Raw genomic sequence first — 26,218 nt, 5'->3', positions numbered from 1 at the left:
TTCCTGACTGATAATGAGGGAAAAAACTACCCCACACATATTACATGTGTATCTTTGTGTACCTGGTTTTGAAAATCATTCACCTTGTTTTATACTTTAGTTGTTTCTTTTGTTCTTGAACATGAATGCTGATGTGATGTTAATGCGCCAGCTGAAGGGCTAATTGGTCTTGCATATCATGCAGTTCACTGTGACCGTGAGCTCCATTCCAATATGAATAGAGAGAGCCAAGCCATTCACTGCACTCGTTTCCTGAATCAGGAGTGCGCACCCTTCAACGCACTCGCATGTCCACTTCTTCCCATCAGTTATCACAGACGTCCCACTCTCAACGTGTTTATACTCTGATTGAATCGAGCACATCATCGGATAATGGCTCGAACCATTGCATGAATTGAACAAGAAAAGGTCTTCCCGACAATTTTCTTTTTTTTCCATTTGGCTGGGGGGGGCCCTAACATAGCATCTCGGCCACTACAAACAGACTCCATAACAATCCAGTTTGTCAGGCCAAGTGAAGTACAAGAGAGAGCTAACCTAACCAAATCCATCTGCGCGAGCGTCAAGAGCGGCACGCGTAGTGTTTCATCCCGTCGAGACAGCTCGCGTAATCCGGGGATGTGCTGGCTTGCTGCACGCATATGTGGGAATGTACTCGCGCACGTGTGTGCTTGTTTACGGTTTGTGTACTCCGCTGTGAACCTGGTTACCCGAGTTCAATTCCTGGCCTCAGCTAACATCAGTGAAGAGTGGTATCTGAACCGGTCCTGGGGCCCCCTTTTCCCTAGGTCGCTACGAACCTCAAAAGAGTGTCTGCTGCGGTGTGTTAAACATCACCGCTGGGGGAGACAAAGGCGCCCGGGTGTGACACTGCCTCGTGCACCGTACGTCAATAGGCACTCGCTTAGCAGCACTTGCGCCGACTGTCTGTTCAAGGCTTTGTGGGGGGGATCTTTGTCCGTGTGCACTTGTGTCAGGACACCATGAGACAGAAGGATGACCGGATCGAGGAGCTGGAGGAGGCGCTGAGGGAGAGCGTGCAGATCACGGCCGAGCGGGAGATGGTGCTGGCACAGGAGGAGTCGGCACGCGCTGCCTTTGAGAAGCAGGTCCTCTCCCACACGGCCCACACCTCCACCACCATGCATCCCATCATCCCCTCTGCCTCTCTACTCTCTCCTATCTGTCTGCCTGGCCTGCATGTGTGGCGGTTCATCTGCTTTTTGCTGTGATTGGGGTCCCATAGTTTATACGGGGTGCTCTTGACGATGACATCAGCTAATCGAGCAGCTTTTGTTTAACTGGTTTGCATCTCCTGATGAAACCCAGAATACCAAAATTGGTCCAGAGTCTGCTTGCTTAAGCAAGTGGTGCTGGATAATATTGATAGTGGTCTAAAAAAACAAAAGGCAGATGGACAATATACAGGGTGTTTAAAAATGATGGACCCAATTTCAAAGCAGTATATTTCACGATGGCAACATGTTACAATTACACAAAGTTACAAACGGTTTAATGAGTTATCAAGTTTTACCAACCATTTTATAAATGCTCTATGTGCCCTCCACCTGCTGTACGGACAACATCGAGACGATAGTTGAATTCGTCCAAAACGCCTCTCAAAGTGTCTTCTTCCACTGAAGTCACCGCTGCCATGATTCTGTTTTTGAGGTCATCTAGATTAGTCGCTAATGGTGGCACAATAACACGGTCTTTTTGGCCAACCTTGCTCTGACATTGCCGGATCAATGCCAAAACACCGTTGAAACGCACGCTGCACCGCAATTACGGATTCAGTCTTGCTGAACTGCAGAATGCAAAACGCCCCTTGTGTTGCGGGGTCACCATCTTGCGAACGACTGAGGCTAGGGGGCTGTTTGTGCACTGGGGGAGGCATCTAGCGGTAATCATTTGAAATTCTATGCACCACCCTTTCAAGTGGTAAGAGTTTAATTCGTGGGCGGTTTGTGATTGCAGAGATATAGCGATTTCAAATGTGGTCCATCTTTTTTAAACACCCTGTATATATGTGGAGACACAGAACCTCCAGATTGATACATTTATAGATACCCCATTATATCAGATTGATGAGAAAATAAAATTGTATTTCATGGCCACCTCCTGTCCCGCGACCAATCGGAGGAATCCAAATTTTATTCGTTCAGCCCTCTCCACTGTAAGATTTGGAGCCGTCGCTTCTGCAATTTTCAATCGCCGTTTGAATATAAATGGATCACCCTGTATATTGCCCCATTCAAAATACATTGTTAAATGTCTCGCACTGAAAAAAATTATTGATGCCTCAATTGGCTCACATCCATTGATAAATAATGGAACCTGCCTGCCTGTATTGTCCTGGAGGTAAGTGTGTTTATTGTTCATTGAAGTAGTCTTTGGGTAAATTGTTTGCTGTAGATATTAATAAGTGTACGGTGCACACGTGAATGTTCATGTAGATGTGAACCTGTGCATTATAAAGATTGACAAGTGTTTTGTAAAAAGTTAGCGAGATGTGATGGAAAATTTTACCAATGCATTTTTATTTTACTTTCTGGATCGCCAAGGCTGCTCTGGGTGTGGCTTTGCGACAGTCCGTGTCACTGCAAATTACTTGGCAATGCTGCCGCTCCATTTACAATGTAGAAGCATAACAAAACTCGACACATTTGCCAATAACACTGGCCTTAAAAGGATAGATGTATGACGGGCAACGTTTTGGGCAATGGCCCTTCCTTCCACAAAATGTGCTTTTTATTTAACGTGTTACTGCAAGATAGTTTTATTCTTTGGGTCTTTCGGTAAAGTCATGTAGATAGGTTGAAAATAAAATAACAAAAACTGATTTGAGTTTTTCTGCCGCATTCCTCCCGATTTTGTGCGGCGCAAACATCGCACAGGTGGCATAGTCAGGGCACGCACGCTCTCTTGCCGTCTCGTCAAGAACGTCAGATGTTTGCTTTTCTTAGAAACGGTTACGCAAAACGTCGACCGTGCGGCCTTGTGCACCTTGGACCCGCGAGGAAATTGATCACAGCGCACAATGGGACCCAAATTCATCTTTCTCGATGTCTGAAAGCATTCTTGTCCTCACGGCTGTCTAGACACTTAAATAACGCCAACGGCGGACGCATCAAACGGTTGTGAATATTGAGCGGGCGTGATTTAACGCCAACGCTTAGAAGAGAGCACCCCTCAGTATGTGTGCCGCCTGCTGTTGTCCAGGTCGTGCCGAGGAGCGTGCTGTCCCTTGCATTCGTGAACTCGCCAAAAGCCACAGTTTGGCTTGGCGCCTTGCGTGGAGCATGACAAGGGGGGAAAGAATGCACATTGAGGCTATTATAGACCAGTGTTGTTCAATATATCCTCCCTCCAAGGAAAACGGCAGTGTTACTTAATCCCGAGTATCTGTTCAGAGGAGTAACACCTTTGACTCTGGCTGTTACCGGTCTTTTCAGGCCATTCTGTGCCTAAGCCTATTGCATTTCAAAAGGGATATTTAGCACTTATTTCCTGGTATAAGGTTTGTTGTCCCAAACAATTCTGTGCCAGCAGCGATCCTAAGATCTGTCCATATTGGGTGTCAGAAAGGACCTCTTTCAGGTTCATTCCTGACAGCTGGTTAGCCTTTAACTCAAGCTGTTTTCTTTACAAACAGTTTCCAGCATTTTGCTTGAGGTGTGCACCCTTCGAGGTGAAGGGGCCTCCGTAGTGGTAAACTTACTCGCTGGCTTTTTGGCTTCTCCTAAAGCAAAAAAGAATCCATGCCCTTATACTACTATTAGGAAATAAAACCAATTGACGAATTGGCAGACGAGGCTCTTCTCTTTAAACTAGACTTGCAACCCTCAAGCTGTTTTCAGAAAAATGTGAAAGAATCACGAAGGTTGTATATAAAAGTAATGTTGTTGTCCTCCGATTTCCATTGCGTTGACAGTTAATAAAAAAAAAAGTCCTGAAGTTTTATAATTTCACGCCTTCGAGCTTGTTGTGCCCTCTGTTCAGTGGACGCAATCGAGAAACATCCGACTGGGATTAAGCTGATAATCTTGCACTCTGGAAAGCGAATTGCCAGTCGCATAGTGATAATCGTCAGTGCAATAACTACTAAACATTATTAAGTCAAATTTATAACTTCCCTGTGGGGGCGATGGGTCACACTTGCGTCCCCATAGGGCCATGTAAGCGTTGTGCTTGCAAATATGTAACGTTATACTCTTATATCCCACAGTGCATCAATCCTTCAATATGTGCCAAGGCCGATTTCTTGCCAACATGTTAAACCTTTTGATGTCGCTCATCGGTGTACAATTTCCAATATTACCTTGCCATCGGTAAGCTAAAATGTATAGGTTATTAAGCAATAATCAGCAACACCTTTGCAAACATTTGTATTTCCACAGGATACATGGCATTGCAATGCCTGGGGGTAAAGTGTTTCATTGTGTGTTTCCTCTGAAGAAGAAGCTGAACAAACATTTAATTTATTTCCCTGCCCATTGGCTACGCTGAGTTATGTTGTCGGAAATAGTTCAATATACATCAATTTTACAAAACGACCGAAGAGGAAACCTGTATTTTAGAAACACATGGATGCTGCACATTTTACAATAATTCATCTTTTGTGAAAATAAGAAGAAAAACTTAATTCCATTCACGTTATTGCAATGTTTTATACTCTGAAAACGTGCGACAACGGATACATTTTGAATATGCCCGTCCAACGGCTCGAGTTAAGATCTCCGTTGCAACTGAATTCAATGTTGCCATTAATATTGATACATGGTGTGGCATTTTAGGTAACAGTGCGTGACATATTGAGAACTATTGCTTTCCTATATTGTGTGGTTAAAAAACGTTTTATTCGCGCATATATTTTTACCGCAAATATATTATTAATGCTGCAAGAGCAAAGCAGATTCATTTTTCATCCTTGTTCTACGAGTGAAAGGGCCTAAAATTTTCTTGGACATGTGTGGCGACCATTTTTCTGGGTATTTTGTTCTTTTTATAGAGAGAACGTTGGCAACCTTCCAACCCCTCGTTATAATGTAATGCCTGCACAGCGAACACACGAAAGTAGGTGGAAGGTGATCACACAGTTTGACGTGCGTTATTTTAGAAGTGGCTGCATTTCTTCGCCCCGTTCAGCAAACTTTACCCATGCTAAGGAGCGAGAGCATTGGGACAGTTTTAAAACTCTGCCTGGTTTCAGCCTGGAAAACATAATTACCCGTCACTAACGACAATAGTGTAATCCTTGCACAGCGATGGCCTGGCTCTGTTTCAGTCGGGTGTTATGTTTCATGTTTAACTGTGGATTTTCCCTGCCATGAGATTGAGAGAGAGAGGGAAAAAAAGATGAGCAAAGCACACGTTTAGGAAAGATTACACGAACCAGGCCTGTTTGTGCTAAGAGGCCTGCGATGCAGCTGATGGCGCAGAAGCCCGTTACGGTTATTGGCTGGGGCAAAATGAGGATAACAAAGTCACCCCGGCCTGAGAGTACGCGGGAATTACAAAAACGAAGGGCCCTTTTGGTTTGCTTAGTGTAACCTGCAACTATGCGAAGTTGGCCAAAACTAGCACCGGACACATCCGCTGAGAAAGCCAAACTTGTTATTTTTTTGTTGCTTTTTCACCGCCTCAAGTTGTGTTATTGCTGAAATTGCACGTTTAATTAAACAGAGAAGATGTATGTTTTGCGGCCAGGAAAAACATTTTTTGTTGCAGTTTTCGCCGTATTTGATGAGCAACACACACTGGGAGGCGTTTCCCAGGACCCGGCGCGTTCGCTGCATTGTGAACCCGAGGGGAGATAAAAAAAAAGTGCACAAACTTTGCATGAAAAGTAAACTGCGCACCACTCTGCAATTGTAGCCCTACCCATAATGCATCATTATTACTGGCAGCTGCCATAAGGCGGCAAGTCGCGGCGCCCGTGATTGACGTGTTCTGCTCCGCGGCATCACATGGGCCTTTTGTGTTGGCATGGAAAAAAACTTGCGCTAGAATGAAAATCAGTCAGCACCCAGTCCTGTTGCTTGAAACATTGACTTCTACAGTATATACACAGCTTGTAACTTGTGTTTTTTCTTTTAAAAATGTTGAATTTGAGAAACAGCAGCAAATGGCGTCTGATTTGGGTTCGTTCTGTTCGCAACTGTGACTTTCCATATGTCAAGATGCAGCACTGCATGTTAAAAGCGCACCACGATTTCCATCACAGTTTGAAAAGTGCCGTATATTAATGGGGGTGCTATGAATCTGATATCAAAATAATTTGTAGGCCCACAACTGCAAAGGCAACAGCTGAGAAAAGGAAGCAATGTCAGGAAAATGGGGGGGGCCTTTGCAGAGTCGTGCAAAGTTACAGGCTGACAAAAAGTTCCACATCACAAATAACAAGCTATGAGCCTGGTCACCTGAGTTCTATTCCTGGCCATGGTTATTGTCAGTGGCAAGTGATATCTGAACACCCACCCCCCCCCTGCCCCCCCCCCCCTGCCCCCCCTGCCCACCAAACCCACACTGGCCCCAGTGCGGTGCAGTACACTGGTCAGTGCGGGTTGGTGAAGGCAGACGTGGGAACATAGAATCACTGTCCAATAATGCATGTATTTGCACTGCCCTCTTTTGTCCCCACAATGTAGTAGAACCATGCCGATGAGCCATCAAGGTTGGAATTGAATCCGTCAATGCGTTTATTTCTCATCGGAAAGCCATCACTGTGTTTACGATTGCTAAAGAATGTGTCAAACATGGTGGCACGATGGTCAGTGCACTTTGCTTTGCGCACTTTTATACGTTCAATTCCCAGCAACGGCTCACATCTGCGATATCCGGACCAGTTCCGAGCCTCTTCCCACCTTGACAAAACCGCACTGACCAGCGTAGTGAAGTATGGTCAAGCAACCCCCCCCCCCCCCCCCCCATGGCAGATACACATGAAGGCGATCGAAACATTTGCAGCCCACATTCTACGGGGATTGTGCTACAACGCCTTCTGTGTTAGGCCACTGACTTTCCGATCCCCACTTGTGTACACAAAGCAAGCCCGGCTCAGCAGAGATGCAATTCTTTGGTTAGACAGCAAAGTGTATTCCCATAGACCATACAGGGTGGTCCACGTGTTTCAGATTCGTAGGATGGACAATACATTTTCAGGATGCTTTATATTAAACAGTACATTTCGGCCATCCGTTTCATAGGTTGAGCACACATTGCTTATTTCTACTCGTTCATAGTATTTCGGGAGTTCCATAGTGTCAGTGTTTTGTTTATTTTTCGTTTTATTATTCACGCACTATTAATCTGTTTCCGCTTTCCACATTCTACGTCATGTGCCGGGATGCCAGGTGTGCCGCATTAACTTGCCGAGCGTTTCTCCTGTCACTGAACACGAGGTCGCAGAGTCAGGCTTTTGTTCTTCTGTTTGCAGTTTAGCATGTCCACGTGTAAAATGCACTGAATTGAACTCAAATTATCTGATCATGGACTTAACCAGATGTTTGAACTCGCGTTTTTTGGAGAGGAAAAAACGAACAAGCACATGCGCCGCGTACGGACGTGCGCATACGCACAGAGAATACACACCCCTAATTATTACACTTGCAGGGCTATTAGTTGTTGTAAGCAAAAAATGTTTGTTATCGCACACTTGAGATCTCGAAAAATGTGCGAGGTGGGAACTTTCGCGAATTTTGGCATCGGAAGAATTTGAACTCGCGCGGAGCCCATTTCCATGTGTAGTGGTGGCGTGCTCCGACTGCTCGCGATGACGTGTGTGTGGGTCTGCTACAGCATACAATGGACCGCGCGCGCGCGATGCAGCTTGCACGAAACGCATGCAGCTCGCGTGCATTTAGTAAAATTGCTAGTCACGGCGATGCCCATCAAATGGCTGTATAAAAGATGTAAAACGTATTCCATAATGGTTGTAAAATATTTGCAAATGCACGAAATGGGAGAGATATCGTGCAGACAATCGCGTTATATGTAATGATTCACCTTCATAAATATGTAAAGGGATAAACCTGCATTTAAACTATAACTAAAAATGAAAAAGTGTATGTCTAAAGGAATTTTGAGGACATTTAGGCGATGTCTGATACGAGTATATAGGTTACGATTAACCCCCAGAGCTATTTGATGATTTGTCACATTAGGATTCAAGAATATATTTTTTCTCTCGTTTTTACCATCTCGGTTCGATTGCTTCCTGTTTTTTCACTGTTAGCTAAATGTAATATTATCATTACATGTGCATATAATTTCCATAAATGACTAATAACCAATTATAACTTCCCCAATTTGATGTGTGTGTGTGTGTCTTCAGAGTGACGGCCTATTCGAATGAATAGAAATGTAATTGCTTGAATAGGTACAGACCTGCAGTTTCCCTGTCATAGGCTTGTAATAATGCACACTGTGGCCTTCTTCTTGTGTGCGTCCCACCGTGCTCCCTATAGCTCCAGGACACAGGCGGGGTACTGGAGAAGACCAGGCAGGAGCTGGATTCCACCAAAGCCAAGCTGAGTTCCATGCAGCAGTCTCTGGCCGAGAAGGAGGCTCACCTCACGAACCTACGTGCCGAGCGCAGGAGGCAGCTGGAGGAGGTCCTGGAGATGAAGTGAGTCACCCTGCACCCTTCCCAGGCTTTGCTGACAACATCCCTCACTTGTAACCTATGTTGCCACTGTGCAGGCAAGCCGTGCCGGGGCCATGCCGAGCCAGCCCGGCACGGCTCGAGAGACGCCAGTTTTTTCCACTGCAGAACCGAGCCGTGACGTCAGAGTGCTGCTGACGCATGTAGATGTGGTGATGCCTTGTTTGAATTGTACTGACGTCACACACGATGAACACGTAATAGTCCTTTCCCCTGGCCCTGCTTGGCCATGAGCCAGATTCAGACATTATTTAAGGCCAGATTATTACAATCTGGTTCTGGCTCAGCTCTGGAATTATCCAGTGAAAAAAACCACCCATGCCGTGAAGGTCTCGCATTGGCTTGGCTCAGATGTGCCAGTGGAAGGAGTATTAACTTACCTTTTCTTATTCAGTGTTAGGGCCACTGGGATTTATTGCAGAAATTACTAGCCCGAGCATTAGCAGTGATGCTAACCATGATTTTTTTTCTGTTTATTGCTTCCCCATGACATTCAAGTCGGTGGCATTGAAAGAGATGATAAAAATTCCATTTGGATTTTTTGTCGTGAATAAATGCTGTCAGAATAACCCTGGAAGATGAATTCAACTAACTATTTCTGAAGTCACTTCACGAAACCTCTTTGAACCACACTAAGGGCACACCTTTTATTCTTTTCAACGATTGTTGACTGCATTTCAATGGAACTGAATTTCTCTTTGAATTCTGAAAGCTGGAATAAGCCAAATTAAGTGAAATCCCCACATTTCATACGATGTTTTCAGACAGTCATTGTAGTGGCTGCTAAGACCATCAACCTGCTACACTTTAGAACATGGTGTAATCTCAGGGCAGATTTTTTTCTACTCGAACCAAGGATCTCGACAGTGCCAGCTAGACACGACCGCTTTAATTGCTCGGCCACCTCCCATTCCCCGTAAATCACGAGCGTCACCAAAGCCCATTTATTTAAAAAAAGCAGCAATGAGGCTCTATGCACCGCACCATTAAGCGTGTGTCACAGATGTTTCTGATTCCCAACAAGCATGGTAGAATATGAATAAGCATGGTAGTGTTAATGTTCTCTGTAACCGCCCGAGTGGTGCAGATAGGACCATGCAAAATGGGGTGACCGAGCACAAATGCTTCGGCAAGCCGGCGCTGGCATGGAGTTCGGGTCTTGTCTGATCGGTTGCTCACGTCGCATTGCGCCATAGCGATCAGTGGGTACTGTTGGGTGGTCAGTCGGTTAAGCCTCGATCACTCGGTCTTCCTGGTTGTAAAGGATGAGGATCATTAGAATATTTTTGAGTAAATTTTCAACAATTCTAGAGATATTGGTGGTACAGTGGTTAGCGCACTGGCCTTTAAATCCATCAGTGGGGAACGATATCTGAACTGGGGCATTGCAGGAGCGAGATGTTAACTACCTTACATTGCACCGTCGGTTTGAGTCCGACCCTCACACCTGTTTATTTGGTTTTTACATGTTTTTCCCGTGGTCGCGTGGATCTCTCTCTGGGTCCTCCGGTTTTTCCCCCCACATTTATGATCAACATGCATTTAGAGTATTTGACTGCTATAAATGTCCACGTGATCAACCACTGTTGGGCTATCATTTGTGATAGCCAGGTCACTTCTCAAAAAGAGATATATAGCTCAGTGGGCCTTACCTAGTAAAATAAAATAAAAATAGATTAGTTTAAAATGGTCCTGGGCTCCCCCACCCCACCACCTTACTTCCTATACTGACCCGCACTGACCAGTGTGAAATATGGTCAAACAACACCCATGACTAACACAGCATGACATGGTGTGGAGAAGCCTTTAAGCAACAGTGGATTGACAAAGGGTTGTAAATGATCATATTAGAATGATCAAATATTGAAAGGAATAAATCAGCTGAACACGTACAAAATATATTAGTAAATTGGGGTATGTAATTAACATGCAACTATGTTACATTACTTTAAAGTAAACATTTCTTGAAAATGTTGACATTAAAATTTCCGTTAACATTCACTGTGCATAATGTGCACATCGTGCATATAGAATGCATAATATGCCTGTGAACAATCACATAATCTAATAGCCTGCATTTAGAGCACCAAATTCCCACCAGCCCACGGCGTGCTTACCAGTGGGTTTTCCCTGCACTCATTTAAGTGCTCGGTAATTCATACGGTTAGTATAAAAACGTGAAATCTAACACAGCGATTTGAATACTTTTTTTGTATTTACCCCCCCCCCCCCTCTAGAAATTGTTACAGGCTTCCTTCTCTCTTGCCCCAGCCACGTCCAGCTCCCACTCTTAACCCCTCCCGGGCAAAAAAAACCCGGCACTGAACAAACCCAAAGCCCCACTGAGCAAACGAGCAGCTTTGCGTGGGCGTCACGCCAACGTTCACTCCGCTGTCACTTTCTAAACAAAGGAAGAGTCAGTCCGTACCCTCTCCCCCTCAACTACTCCGCCGCTTGAGCCCCAGCTGTGAGTTGATTCCGACGCAGCTTGACTCGGGGGATGGGGGGGGGCGGTTACCATTACTCGGGGGTTACCGTGACGTGGCGGCGAGCTTTAGCCCTGCTCCGAGCCCTTCGCGAGACCACCACCACCGCCCCCTCCCCCCGTCCCCCACGGTATTGCTGGCAACTTGAAAAGGTCAGCGACGGAGTTGAAAGGGCCTGCGCTGCTCCTGCTCGACAGCACGCTGCCACGCTTCGAGGGCAACCTGCGCTGGCCGACCGTGTTTCAGAATCAGAATCTTTATTTGGACCGGAAGAATCTGATGAGCCGATTCAGCTCCTTCTTCGCAGATACCCAGTAGGGGCAGGTCAGAACGTTATAACTACAAACAATGCAAAAACCGACTGAGAAGTGCAAAGTACAGGAAAGCTGAGCAAATCGCGAAATAAAAATGAGTAAAGTATACGAGTACAAATTGCATAAGTACATCATATCCTGCTGATATATCAACATCAAATGCAATCTTGGGCAAGGCAGCAAAACAAAAACAGTCCCAGACCACACCAAGACAACACACAGTCCCTCGATAAAATTGCACATTAAAATGTAACTATTGCTCTCCATGGGTCGTGTCTGACTGCGGCGAGCGCGTTATTGACGCAGTGCTATTGTGTGCATTCCTAGAAAGGGGAATGTGCCATTTTTTTTGGGGTGGGTGGGAGGTGGGGGGATGTGGGAGAGGTTTCTTCTCCCTGGCCTCCGATTGTAAAATGAGCACATTGTCTAAACGTGTGCAGGTGCTCTTCATACCTCCCTCTCCACCTTTTGACTTTGTTAATCAAACCTTTCAGTCAAGTGCGCTCTCAAAGTGAAACAACGTAGGGCATTCTCAAAAGTGGCTGTTTGGCATTTCGCACCCGAGCAAAAACTGCCCGGTCAAAACTGTCATTCTTTAATAATAATAATCATTGAAAAAATGGGAAAGCCTCACTTGAGCCTTAAACTCTTCGTCAGGAGGCTCCTGCATTGTGATGTTGACCAGTACATTTTAAATGTTTGACATGTCGGAAGGAAATTAGAGTACCTGGAGAAAACCCACACATTAGAGGGCTAACACTCAGCACTGGCATCTCCTGGCCACCTTACAGCCCCCACTCCTCCAACACCTTGAAAATGTAGAAATGACCTGCAGTTACCCAATTGTGATTAAACTTGGCAACATGGCCCCCGACTGTGAAATTACTGGAGACTCTGCCTGTGAAACATAACACCTTTGTGATGGCCTTGTGTGATAAAAATGAATATTTCTGTTATTATTACTCCCTGGCAAGGTCTGATGGCCACCCATCCAAGTACTAACCAGGGTCATCAACCCTGTCTAAGCATCAGAGGTCAGATGGGATCAGGCACATTCATGGTGATTTGCCAAAGTTTCGGGATAAATGGCTTCAACATACAATGTTTGTGAGGTTTAATCTCCTTAGAAGTACCGAAACTGTTGGGTTATCTCGTTGTGATTGCAGCTGGGCTATGCGGCATGTTAACCTTAAAGGTTTTGGTGACTGTAATGTCCTTAGCAGAGGATGTAACTGAAGTAATTTGATAATCTCAGATGGGTATATAATACATCATCGGAACATGTGGTACTGCATTTCTTTTTTTTTAGCATTACGTCAGTCATCGCTGAGCAATAACATTATCCATACATGTGTGTTTTTATAACGCAACTCCTTTGTCATTCTTATAAAAGTGGCAGCTGTCTTGAAGGCACCATTATTCACAATCCGTAGATTCTGCTACCATAAAAAATAGGAACAAATGACCCATACATAAAGGGCCTTCCCATGGGATGACTATCAATGAAGAAAGGTCAGTAACTAATTCAGTAATAGATATGTGCTCACGATACCTCACACTAGCAAGATTTCCAAAGGCAGAGTATAGACAATGACGAATGTTGTCTCCAGTGACAATTATTACCAAGCAAAAAAGACAATGATCTGTAATTTATGAATTATAAACAAACACTCACTATGGTCATACTTAACCATTCCGTATTGCAGAAAAAAATTATAACAAGCTTACATTTGAAGTAATGGGCCCTCCTCTTCAGTTGTTGTCAAAGACATAAACAATCTGTTACGGGTTTTTTTGTGGTGGCTTGGAGAGGCCTTCATCCAGCAGTGAACTCACCGTGGCTTTTGATGATGGCTTTTTTTTTGTTACAAGGCAGTACTGATGACAAACATGTTGTTTTCTTCGTGACCGGCTGTCAAAAGCACACACAGTCTATTTATTTTACTTATTTCCCCTCTGATTTATCCGTATGATTTAGCCGAGCTGGTGTGGTTAGTGAGCACCTGTTGAGGCCACATGGCACAAGAGGAGTTTGTGAGGCTATCACTGCAGAGGCCCTTTTTTGTTTGCCCATTCTTGGATCTTGACACATTGCACCACATTAATTTTAGGCTGAGTTCACCTAGGCCAGGTCTACATACCGTTTGTCGCCAGTGTTGTGTACAACTTGTGTGTTGAACCCAGATGATTTTGATAGTAGCACAGTGTGCTTATCACTACACCACAAGTCACACTGCAGTAGAAGCTGGCTATAAGCACTGCGCTTGGGAATATGGCCAGCCGTGCTTATATCAAAATTGTACGCTTTTATCAGGAGTCGTTCATCATCTTCATCCCACCAGTGCAATGTAACCTCTATCAGAGCCGTGCTTATATGAAGTGTGCTCCATAATACAGGGTTTCTTTGGGTTAGATCACGTAAATATAATTGGGTCGTTAAACCCGCCACCACCAAAGCAGCCAATTGGTAAGGTTTGTCACGTAAACTGAACATGCCGATTTTTTGCTAGTACAACACACCGGTGTGTAGGAGAGAAAATCCACAACATTTACAATCTGGGTACGGCGTTTCGTCAGTAATTACAACCGGCATCATCAGGCGGCAGCCAGATTTGTGGATAAATCCTCCTTCCCTGCCATGAAGCGTGCTTATATCGTGCTTCTTCTGTTATGTTATCAAACACATTTCTAAATTAATTGACGTGTTATATTTTACCCAAGCCTATTTAGTTTCTGCTACTCATCCACAAAACATCCATAAGCCTGCCAATAAAATAGATACAAAAAAGTTGGCACATGTATACCTTGAAACTTACGTATGAATATTGCGAATATTAATTGTGCTAAATAGCGTTCTTGTAGTTTCCCTTTTTATATTATCAAGTTATCCAACCCCTTTATGTCTCCCTGGTAAAGTCTTCTTTCCTGCCAGACTTAGTCGGGGAACCAATTAAAAATCTTTGCATTTCGGAACCGTTTCGTCAACACCGCAGCCGGTACGATAAATATGAGGCGCACGCACGCGCAGAGGTCAAACATGACTCGTGCACCCTACGTACATATACACCAAGAAACGTTCTGCGGCCGAACATGTGGTACTTCTTTAGAAGTCCTCCAGAGAAGCAGCTCCGGGGCCCAACAGCTGTGCTCTGTTTTTTCCTGGCTGCTGAAAATCTAAAATAATCCCCGGACCATGGCTAAGCTCACGTGTGGTCTGAGCGAGGTCACTGACTCCGGACCACGTGCGTGTTCGGTGCGTGAAGCTTTGCCCTTCTCTCCAAACGCAAGGAAAGGGAGGGTAAAAAAGAAAACTCAAATTACAACGCCGACTGGCATGTGTTATTATACATGACTTTGATTGTCCCTTAATGACAGCTATGGTTACGCTGCACTGAGAAAAAAAAACATCCACTCATTTGTGGATGTTTCGTGAACTTTCGGTATGGGTAACACAAAAAAATGTGCCCCCTTTGGCTGCTTGGAATGAATGGAAAAAGACGTGTGAAAAATGCGCCGCAGCATTCCCAGAGCCCTGGATTCATCGCGACTGCCAATGAAACGAGGTGTACCCCTACCTGCCTGCCTAGGACTCCACCCAGGTCAACTCTGCCTGAAACGTTTGGTTCAGCGGGGGGAGGTGGATGGGGGGCGTCTCCCGTGTCGTCAAATCAATCTGAAATTAGTGCCAGGTGAGGGCATCCCACAGGTCAATTCACCCTGAAATGAGCACCCAGTGAGGCTCTCTCCACAAGGTCAGCTCAACATGAAATGAGCACCAGGTGAAGGCTCCCCCCCCCCATCCCACTACTACCCTCTCCTCCGGTCAATTCAACCCAAAATGAGCACCCATTGTTGAACGCTAGGGAATGAATGGAGGCCACCCCGTGCCTGTGTGTGATTGGCGATGTAACAAGTGGGTTGCCTTGTGGGTCGTGCAGCTATAGCCCTTCATCGATTATGTATGTGATTGGTAAGGGTGGTGCAGAAGCATAGTGGTTATCATACTGCACGGTTAGACCCAGAAACCCTTTTCCCGATTCCCAGCCATGGTTAACATCTTCGCCAGCCCACGGTGACCAGCGTGGCGAAGCGTCTTAGGAAAAACTCCCGTCACTTGATATCTTGTGGGGGAGATCTTCATCTATTGGTGGATTAAGCATGGCTGGCTTAAATGTGTGAATATGTTTATTTATATGAATTCCATCTATTGTGTCATTTTACAGGCTTGCAGCATAACATTAGCTGTCTCCTTTAAGATGTAGCACAAATCCTAGGTGTGCATGCATTTAACTAAAATAGTAGGTATTTTTAGTCTATAATTGGCAATGAAGTAAAAGTACAAATTGCATGGTTTGTTTGGCCATTTAAAAAAATATTTATTTTATTATCAAAGATGAAACAGTGATATGATTGTTCCATTTCAATCCAAGTTGCTTTCGAATGGATTTCGCTAAATAAGATGCCCGACAAATCCACATCATTAGCAACGAAGTATGAGACCATGGGATCAGCTTTTCAACTGTTCCAGTGTAGAAAGCACCGTTATTTTCCCCCCATAATAAATCAAGGACGGCAAGGCACAGTGTGTGTCCGTCACATGACCTATGGGGTCATGGTGAAAACCCCTTGTCATGTTAGCCACATTCGACCTCAGTAAAAAAAAAAGCTCAAGAGCAGTAGTAGTTACAAAAACATGTTAACATGTAATTTAAGGTGTACGGTAGCAGGCATATTCCTGGTGTAAATGAATATCCCTTTTTTTTTTGCAGGTTCTTGGCCCAAATTAGATGTGGCTGCGATTGGGTATACAGAACAGGGTTCAGTGAAAAGGTTTCCTGGCTGGCTGGTTGACCACTCCCCAACCAAAAAGAGAAGGAAAAAAAAACCACCCACACACGTAATCCACATGCTAGAGGGAGGTGAACTTGATGTGGGAATTGAAAAGTGTTGAAACTGGCGGCCCCAATAATGAAAGGTAAATGGTGCTGCTCACTGGCCTATTCGTCTCGGCTGGCTGGTGACAAACCCTTCGGTGTGGCAACGTGCGCACCGTGTTGCTCTTTAGTTTAACTGCGGCAGGAATCCTCAGTAGATGTCATCCGGTCCACGTGTGGGTGGGCTGTTATGAGTAAAAAAAAAAAATACCCACTCCTATTTTGTCAACGTATTAATTTACCTCCAAAATGATTAAATGCGACTGCCTGAGCTTAATTGAAATTGTATTATGTACTGAAAGGAAAAGCTAATAAGTCGATTTATTATGATTATCACATTGCTGTACATGTAACCGCGTTTGCAGTGATGGCATGATCTAGGCTGGCAGCAAACATGGCAGAGGCTTAACTTTGCAACGACAACAAAAAATGAACGGAAACCTGACATTGCCAAGTGTGTCTGGTTACGCAGAAAAGTGGTAATGGCTCTGTGGCGTTAGAAGAAAAATGAAAAGTTTCCACCAACGTCCCAAGCGCTTGGCATCGGGGAGCGCCAAGTGTTTTCCTTGGCTCTCTGAGGCATTCATTTCTGCTGTGTGGCCTAGGTGGTATTTAACATTTTTTCCTACAATTAAATAACTTTTAAAGCAGACATCTGATATAAACAAACCTTCGTAGCCATATTTCTTAAAAACCGAAATGAGCTTGGGACAATACGAGAAAAAAACTTCTCCTGTGTCACCTAATCCTCCCTCTTTATTACCTAAAAGTTCATTGTATCCTGAACCTACATATATACACGGCGCTGCCAAACATTGAAACCCCACACTAGCCGTATGAGGAAATAGCACATTTGTATTTTACGTGGGGATCTCTAAGGTAACACTGTTGGCCATCATCTTGAGATATGTGTATAATAACCAACATTATTTGTGGATTCCTTTGGCACAGTCGGGGAGGGGGGAGGATACATTCTATATAAGACATTGTTTCTTCTTTGGTATGACCTCACTGGCGGGTTAGCTCATGCAACCTTCACTTCCAATTGGTGTAAAAAATTGAAATGATGCTGAGAAAGAAACATACAAAGCTGTTATGGTTTTTCCGCCAACCAGTTTGCCAGTATTTATTGTGACTTATCAGTTGAAACTTGGCGTCCTTGGTATTATTTTGTCTTATAGAATGTCACTGATATCATTCACCATCATCATGGATACATTCGGGTCTTTTTTTTATTTCACGGTAGCTATAAACAGTGGTTGCTTGAGAACAGGTGGGTGTGTGGTATAATCTCAGCCCATTGTGGGGTGGAGGTTCGTGGACTTCAGTCTCTGTTTAGAATGTCCTGTTCCAATAGGAAGGTTCACAATTTAAACCTCCTGTTTTGTCTACGCGGTGTAGCGTAACGGTTGGAATCCATTGAGCCCAGAACCTGACTTGTAATAACAATTCCAACTATAATTACACAGTTTACATTACACGCAAGTACAGTGAAGGATAAAACATACGATATTGTTGCATTGTGAAATTCTCTGTCCCAGTAAGATAATCCTGAAAAATGTTTGATAACGTAAGAACAGATCGATGCGCCCGGCTTGTCAATCCCGTGTGCTTAGCAACTAATAAGAATGAAAGCCGCGAGCAAAGCGTGCCACCAAAATACATGCTGTTGACTTTGATTGGCTATGTAAATACCAATGCCTTTCTCCAATGTACCCCACAGTGGTTTTAAAGTCTTACGCTTGGTAAAAAAAAATCCACAATTATGCTATTTGTGTCATGTGATGATACAAAGTCCCCATTCAGATTCTCCTGCAGAGCAGTGCAACCTTTCACGTCAGAGAATGGCCCACAGAAGTAGATATCCCAGAGCTGTCTTCGAAATCCTTTCAAGTCGAGGGAATCTGTGACAGTAATGTTCATGATATGACAGTTAAACTGAATTTTTGTATTTATTATATTTTTTATTAGTCAAATGAGTGACAACCGATGTTTTATATCATGGGCTTTTTTTGTGAAGTCCTTGCTGACTGGGCCGATATCATCAATTTATTACACTTCTGAACTTTATTTAATGACGAGCAGCTGCCTGGATTTGCACCCAGGATGTCAGCGGTCCCAACTCGGACCTCTGAGCGACCCGGCTAATTCCTGCCTTGGTAAAATTGTACTCGCTGAAAGAGAAGTTACTACTGCGCTCTCCAAAATTAGCCTTTTTATTAAAATGCAACTTGTTTTCTGTACGTGCAAAACAATTGTAGAAATCTGACGGTGGGTTTGTTGCACTAAACATGTGTGCTCCTAGAATAATTGCAATAACATTTCCCACGCCATATACTTTGCTAGTCACATTATTATAAATATATGCACATGAAACACATTGCTGTCCACAAACTTGATACTTAGCTAAACGAATCTCTAGAGGGGAGAGTATTGTCTTTGTACATTCGTATATTTCTTTATGCACTGGAAAACATGCTAGGTCATACAAATCAATCTCCAGAGTGACGTTATCGCTTGTTATTTAGCAAATACGATTACACTAAGGTCTCAAATATACATCTATTAAAAAAAACAGAAGGCTTCATAGGTTTAGATGGAGCATGCAATGTGACAGTGGATCGTCTAAAATCAGCAGACTAACAATGTCTTAACCGTTTGTACAGCTGTGCTGCAATCATGACAAGTTTGTTGACCATAAAAATACAAAATCTTGAGGAAAATGATGCCATGTGGTTCGTAAATGGGGGGAGAGGCTGAGGATTTTTGTGAGGCTCAATTGGCTTCTGGTAATTTTGGCATTCTAAGCATCCATGCGTACTCGGAGAGTGTGGACGGTGCCTATCATTGAGCAAGGTAGAGACGTGCGCTGCCTCCTCGTGACATCACTTGGGGCCACAATGCGAGATACAAGCGTGGCTTTGATTAAAAGGGTGACATGGGTGACATGGCTACTAAACTGGAGGAAGCTGGGGGAAAAAAGATCAACATTTTTCCAGCTGCTCACTTAATAAACAAATGTCTCACAGTTACAAGAAGTGGTAATGGAGGATAGCGTGCTTGCTCTGTCTAGGTAATATTTAGCTTTCTTCTCCTTGAGCCAGTGCAGTTTATTTACTTTGTGAGAGACATAGCGGGACTGATGTAATTCGTGCGTTATTAAATCGGGTTGGGAAATTTTTCATTTTCTATCTCGTGCTCTTTCACCGGGGTGGCATGTCGACTGAAAACTCCAGAAGTTAAACAGATATCGAATACAATTAGTCTGAACAAACAATAATTATCCGGGATTTCTACTTACATTTTTTTATTTTATCATATCACTATTATTTTGTTTGCATATTTTTCTTTGTATTATCCAATTGTCTCGCATGGAGGCTTATGGTTCGATCGAGCAAGGCTTAAATGGACATGCCGATAGAGGGTACCCCTTTATGCGGACCTTCAATAACTCCACGAAAGTGGGATTATTGTTTTCCTGGGGTAGGTGGTGGGGGGGGGGTCAAGGGGGTTGGCGGGAGAGAGCGTAAATTCATATCACTAAATGCAAACGGCATGGGCCCCCGCAGACACAAAGGAGGCAAAGTCCGAAGCGTAAAGAGGGCATTGCTCAACAGATGGCACTGGGTCAGCACCCCAAACCAACACAGCCGCCCCCCCCCCCCCGCTTTCTCCACCCCCATTCCCAAAAATCTACCCCCCTTTCTCCTGCCAAATATTTTAAGGAGGAACACTCTTACCTTTCTCAAGCAGTCCTGTGGACAGAGGTAGGCAGGGCCAGGCCTAATTAAGCCGAGCCCCACTAATTTGCAGCGCTGATGAGAAACACATGGCTGCTGGACTTTTCAAGGAATCTTTTTTTTTTGTACCTTCATCAAATTGGCTCTGGACTGCACGTAAATCGCTTTCATGCCGCAGCGGAGTGCTGAGGCAGAACTGGGTATCGCAGCTGCAGCCCCCCCCCCCGCACAGTGAAAGTCGTGTAGTTGCAGCATTCCGCCCCAAGAGTTAACTTTAAAAATGTCTTAATAGGAGAGTCTACCTGTCCCCCAGGTGCAATTAAACTGCCCTAAGGACCCGCGGTGTCCAGTCTCCGTAAGAAGCTATTTTGTCTCTGGCGACAAAATGCGAGGTAATTTTAAATTCGCTTGGAAAGGAAAATACAACTTGGTGGACGTTTCTCTCGATGGCGACATCGAGCCGACCCATATGCCGTTTGTTTTGTTACATATTTCGCCTTTATTTGTTATGTCTCACGTCTGGGATATATGCTCTCTATTAAATCCGCAAAGACGTGCGTGACCCTAAGCCGTTTGCTAAGACCATCTTGGCAAAATGCATGTTAAATAAATGGATAAGAGCCATGCTTCGGCTCCCACTACACTGCGAGCGATAAAAACACACACACACTCTCGGCCTTTGTGGCAGCTCCATCCACAGCATCTGGCCTTGGTCACTCATGCAGCTCACTTAATATTGAGATGCTTCACGTAATCCTTTGCTTATTGTCGTGCATCGACATGTCGCCACGCAAGCCGTGTGTTCTCACTCAGTTTCTGGCAGTGCGTGCTTGGCCACACCATGCTTCTACGCTCCTTGTGAAATAATTTGATGAGGTTTTTTTTTTGCCCCCGCCATGTGTGCTTACGCGTCAGCTCTTTGTTTTAATAAACGCTCTGCGTTTGGAAGCGAATTATCGTTTTTTCGTGGTTGTAGATGTCGGTGGTGTTTCGTTCGTGAGTTTGTTTGATTATTCGGCGCAAGATGCAGAGCTGAGATACAACATCATGCTGTTCGGTGGCCTTGAACTTAACAGGAGATGCAATGGTGATTGGATGAAACGGGTAAAAAAAAAATACCGGAGGCTGTGTATGCCTTAGGCAATTATTGAGGGTGGGTTGGGATGCATTTTATGAAACGCAGTGGTGAACAAGAAACAGAACCAAGTGCTTTTTGGAAACTGAATTTGGTAATGAAAAACAGCATAGCCGTGTGGCCCTGGGATGCGCATATTGCCACTTGTGACGTAAATAAAAAAACACGGACAATGATAAAAAAATAGATCGAATAATAGAGACATACATGCTTGGAATTACACTGAGGCAGAAAGATGAACACGGGGATCAGAGAAGAAATACGAATTGGAAACCTCATGCTGGCTGTTAAGTGGGTTTGGGAAGAACACCACTTGAAGCTGGTGGACAAGACCAGTGGTGGAACAGCAGCCACAGCAGAAAGCATCGAATGGCAGCTACAGCAGAATGTTAACCACCATGGAAAGCGAGTCAATCGGCTCATGTGCAGGAATGAGATGGATTGTGCCCATCGCAGGACCGTGATGGGTGGCAACAATGTGGAGAAGCCTTCATCCAGCAGTGGATAGACATTGCCTAATGATGATGACTCTAGCCTCTAGAAGATGACAGTCAGTGAATGGAAATCTGATTATCATATCCTATGACACCGACATCTACTCATTGCGTCATGAATCGGTGGTCTCATCTTTGCCGCTTGGAATGTTCAAGCCGGCATTAGCCTAACTTGAGTGGGTCTCTTCCGTTGCATATTAATTCCTCCAGGATGCCCCGAGGCATGCCTCGTTTGCTCAAGGTCTGTCTTCAAAATGACCTCCCCTTCTTCACTGTAGTCGCTATGCTAATTAATTTTCCTTCTCTGCTCCAGCAAGGTGGCCCAGGTGGCTCGGAGGTCAGAGCGCTAAGTCTGCACCGCTGATATCCTGGGTTTGAATCCAGGCAGCTGCCTGTGTGTAAACCAGGTTGTTAAGTGTAGTGAATTGATCGTCTTAGCCCAGTCGCCAATGATGGAGCAAACAAAAACATATCTTTGAATTTGGTTTCGCACTTCTTTTGGATAAAGTACAGCTCTGAGAATTAACGATACCAGTTTGACAATTATGCAAAAAAAATGGTGTCTGCAAAATGTTTGAGAAAGTGTCCCCATTGTGCTAAGAATTTTTTTTATTTCAGAAGTCCTGTGAATGATCTCTTCCATGGACTATTCTCTGATACATGAGGTGCGCTGCTATATGAGATTTCTCAATGGATTCTGCATCTCTTTAAAAATCACAAACAGTACAGTAAAACATGGTCGTCATCAACCATGGTCAAATCCATTGCTGGATGAATGCCTTCTCAAGTCACCGTGCTCCTCCATATGAACTGATTGCCCTTTGAATGGTATAAAACCAAAAAGTAATTTTCAACAAAATAATATTCTGCCCAGCTCTCGTTGTCTTACATGACCTTATATTAATGTCAACCGGTCTAGCCATGGCCAACTCAACAAAATTAAACACAATTTCCTTACTGCTCTGATATGTTTAACATCAGCTCTTTGTGTTTTATGGGCCTGCCAATATTCTGTAATGTTCCTAAGAATGGAGTCATCCTGACTTGGTAAAATCATTAATAGGCAGCTGAGTAAATGGTGATTTAGGTATTTTTGTATTTTACGAGTAGGTAAGCATTGGCGTGCAGAAAATCTGCCCCACGTGACGTTTGATTGTCAGCGAGTTCCTGGTACCAGATGGAGCTCGTCGCCTGGTCAAAAAATGTGTCCAAGCAAATGCTCCACTTCCAACCAGACGCAAGTAAATGAACTAAACATCTGCTTAGTCCACATAATGGTCCTCTTGGTCCTCACGCTCTTGATATTGCCTTTAGCATATGACAGACGTTGCCCTTGCAATTCCACAAATGACAAGATAGTATTCTTTCCTCGCTCCATCGGTGGCTGTAAAAAAACGGGGTTTGCGTGGAATGTCATGGATTTTAAGCTTTACAGGTAAGCGCAGTGTACTTCAGTGACAGCAAAAGACTGTCAGCCCAATTTTCATTGAATATGATTCACTGAGCTGTGTGTAAGTCGCTTGATTGGCTACAAAGATGTGAAGTGTTTGATCGTAGCCTAGCGTAGCCTCTCGCCATCTCCTCCAGTGGTTCCCTCGCACTTGGCCCCCTTTCTCCGTCTGTTCGAGACGCATGTTGGACTTTTAATGGAGAAAAGGGGCCTTTTTGTACGTGGGAAAAGATGCGGGACATTCCAGGTCACCAATTCGGCGAGGTGTTCCCGTGCAAGCTCGTTTTCTCTTCAGGTAGCACAGCAAGGTTTTGTGTCGCGCAGCGGCCGTTATGGCTCAGTGCTGTTGATGCTCGCATACTTTGCCGTTGCATCATAATCATCGTCGGGGTTTATTTTGATTGCTCCCCCAACGATCTAATAATCAACATAGTATTTTTACATCTTCATGAAATTCTTTTATTTGTTCAATTTAAATCAAATATATATGCTTTTTTTTAAATACCGTAACTTGAAAACTGTAACCCAATTTCCCCTGCTCATGAAAGTATACCTATGCTTGCCATTCAAATTGCACTTTTTCACCGAACTTAATGAACAAGATATTTTATCCTAAATTTTATAACTGCAGTGGGACCTATTTAGTGTGAATTTAAAAGTCAAATGGCGAGGCAATTTGCTGGGTCACGACGCTTTATTTATAGAGGGGTGTACAAGGACATGCAAGTAGTGTGTTATCGAGCAATGAAATTAGAATCACTTGTATTTAGATAAATCACCTTGATGGATAGGTAATAATAAACACTGGTTAGAAGCACGTCAGTGAAGCACTTTTTTTATCCTGACGAAGAAATATGTAGGAGGGTAAATAATTGTTAGAAATTTGACTTGACATTAAAAAACAGAAGTTCTCAGGCCAAACGAGTTGCGTGTTGCATATGCCAAAAAGCGCAGCTGTGTAGATTCATGGAGGGTTTTTTAAATATATATATAAAGTGTGTCCCAACCCCTTTGCAGGTTCAGTTTTTGACCAAATTTCCCTAAGCCAAATCAGATATTGTTTGAAAAATACGAGGCCAGCGCTTTAAGTTTCCTGTGAATGTGTAATACTACCCCCTCGACTTTTTTTGTAATTGTTGCCATGTGTCATATTAGGGTATTTCAGTTGTAACTTTTGAAAAATGTCAGATTTACTTAACCTTTATTTCAAGCAGTGCTTTGTTTAGAAAATCTATTAGTACCAGAGATGTATTGGAAGCGCGTGCTCGTGTAAGTTTGGGAGACCGCGTTGCATTGTGTATTGTTCTCTTAGCTTGTACGACACAAATAACTGTGATCTCATGTGTTTACAAAATCGTAATCAATAACTTGCTTTCGCTTTCATTAGCTTAATTTTCATTGCATTAAAAAAATGTTAATCCTAGCCAATGTCACGGGGACATACCTTGAATATAAACCACCTTGTGTCTGTTATTTTGACCATGCCTTCAGATCACTGCCCTCTTTGGAATACTTAATACACACTGTGATTATCATCCAAGTTGTAAATAAATAAGGAAATGAATAGATAAATAAATATGCATGCTAGATTCCAAGCCAACTTTATATTTATTTTAGAATCGTTACAATTAAAGAAATAGCCTGAAGGTAAAGAGGTAATTCGGCTTGAAATTAGTCACGACCATTTATCTGAATAATTTGTTGCATATAAGCCAGAGAAGCAAGTCGTAGGAACAAGTGTTGTCAGTGCCACTACATGCTTTATCATTCTCTGCATGCCAAAACGACGACATCTGTATGCTGGTCCTTTCCTTAAGCTTTTCAGGAAATAGCATGCCTTGGTTACTGGTTAATTATTCTAGATAGCCTTGCTAATTGCTGTGCAAACATTGCAACTGATTACTGTAAAAAATGCAGACTGACCGCAAATAATGGTGCTTCATTATCAGCCCCAGTTAGACAGAATTGTTGGGTAGCTGTGGCTAAAAATAAAAATTGCCAGCCAACAAAAATGTGCCTGAATGTCTCGGTGGCTCATTCAGTTCCAATTTACGTCTTCTTTGGGTCCATTATTAATAATTTCAACCTGGGTATGGGATACAGCCTGGTTTAGTGTACGTGTAGCTCTGGGCATCCACCTTTTTCGAAGGACAAGCAAAGAAACGTTGTGCACATTGAATGACTCTCGCCTATCACCATGGGACACCTGCTGTCATTCATTAGAATGTCAGTATTATGGCTCCATCCAAAGCGACATGGGATTTCAGCTGAGATAGTGGTTATGCTAATAGAGCCATGCGCGCATCCACAGTGGATGTTGCCACACTGGTGCAGGCTGGCATACACGGGGAACCCGCTGCTAGCCCGTGCTCCATGCCTCCAATAATTATTGTCCATTTCGTAAAGTTTGCATGTCACAAATAGCTTTATTGTAATTTTTTAATGCGTCACGAAGATATTAATGCTTTTCAGGAGGGGTGTTTGTCCGGTTCCAATAATGAGCATATCAGAAAGATTAGCTGGGATTTTTCTGCACCAATTGTGTTTTTTTGGTATTCATCATTATGTTTTCTGTTTTCTTGTACCACCAACTAGGGGTGGAACATTGCATCGATTAATATCGATTATTAAGCTTGCAGTAATGCATTAAATGGTGCGTACAAGAATTAATATTTTTCAGTTCATATACATCGTATTTATTGAGTTCATGTCAGAACTACAGCCATACCGGTGCTTATATTCACCACGGGGTAAAAGATATATTGAATTTAATTTCGACCCTCGAATTTTGATAATTCAAGTAAAATCACCAGGGATGGAGGTCATCGTTCCAGCCCTACCTTTAATGGTTGTGTGTTAGAGCACATTTCTATTTACGTATGCACATTGTGGCCTGACTTCTTTTTAGAAAAAGCAAATTAAGTCACTGCATGGTATGATACCTTCAGCAGTTATAATAAATGCATATTAATTGATGGGCCTTTTTGCATAGCATAGACC

The 26,218-nt window shown here is 43.7% G+C and overlaps 1 protein-coding gene across 10 annotated transcripts in view; it reads left to right on the top strand.

The window, feature by feature from the left end:
- Nucleotides 1–26,218, top strand: part of LOC144730080 (ERC protein 2-like) — a 180,191-nt gene that overhangs the window by 91,967 nt on the left and 62,006 nt on the right. For all 10 annotated transcript variants that reach the window (XM_078610611.1, XM_078610610.1, XM_078610609.1 and 7 more), the window contains 2 exons: nt 978–1,109; nt 8,469–8,629. In XM_078610611.1, the coding sequence (XP_078466737.1) occupies nt 978–1,109; nt 8,469–8,629 (293 nt within the window). The remainder of the gene's footprint in view (nt 1–977; nt 1,110–8,468; nt 8,630–26,218) is intronic.

Source organism: Lampetra planeri, chromosome 34 (genome assembly GCF_965212315.1).
Source record: "Lampetra planeri chromosome 34, kcLamPlan1.2.h2, whole genome shotgun sequence".
In the NCBI taxonomy this organism is placed as follows: Eukaryota; Metazoa; Chordata; class Hyperoartia; order Petromyzontiformes; family Petromyzontidae; genus Lampetra; species Lampetra planeri.
Note: the sequence above shows the minus strand (reverse complement) of the source record. Positions and strands in the feature narration are given on the sequence as shown.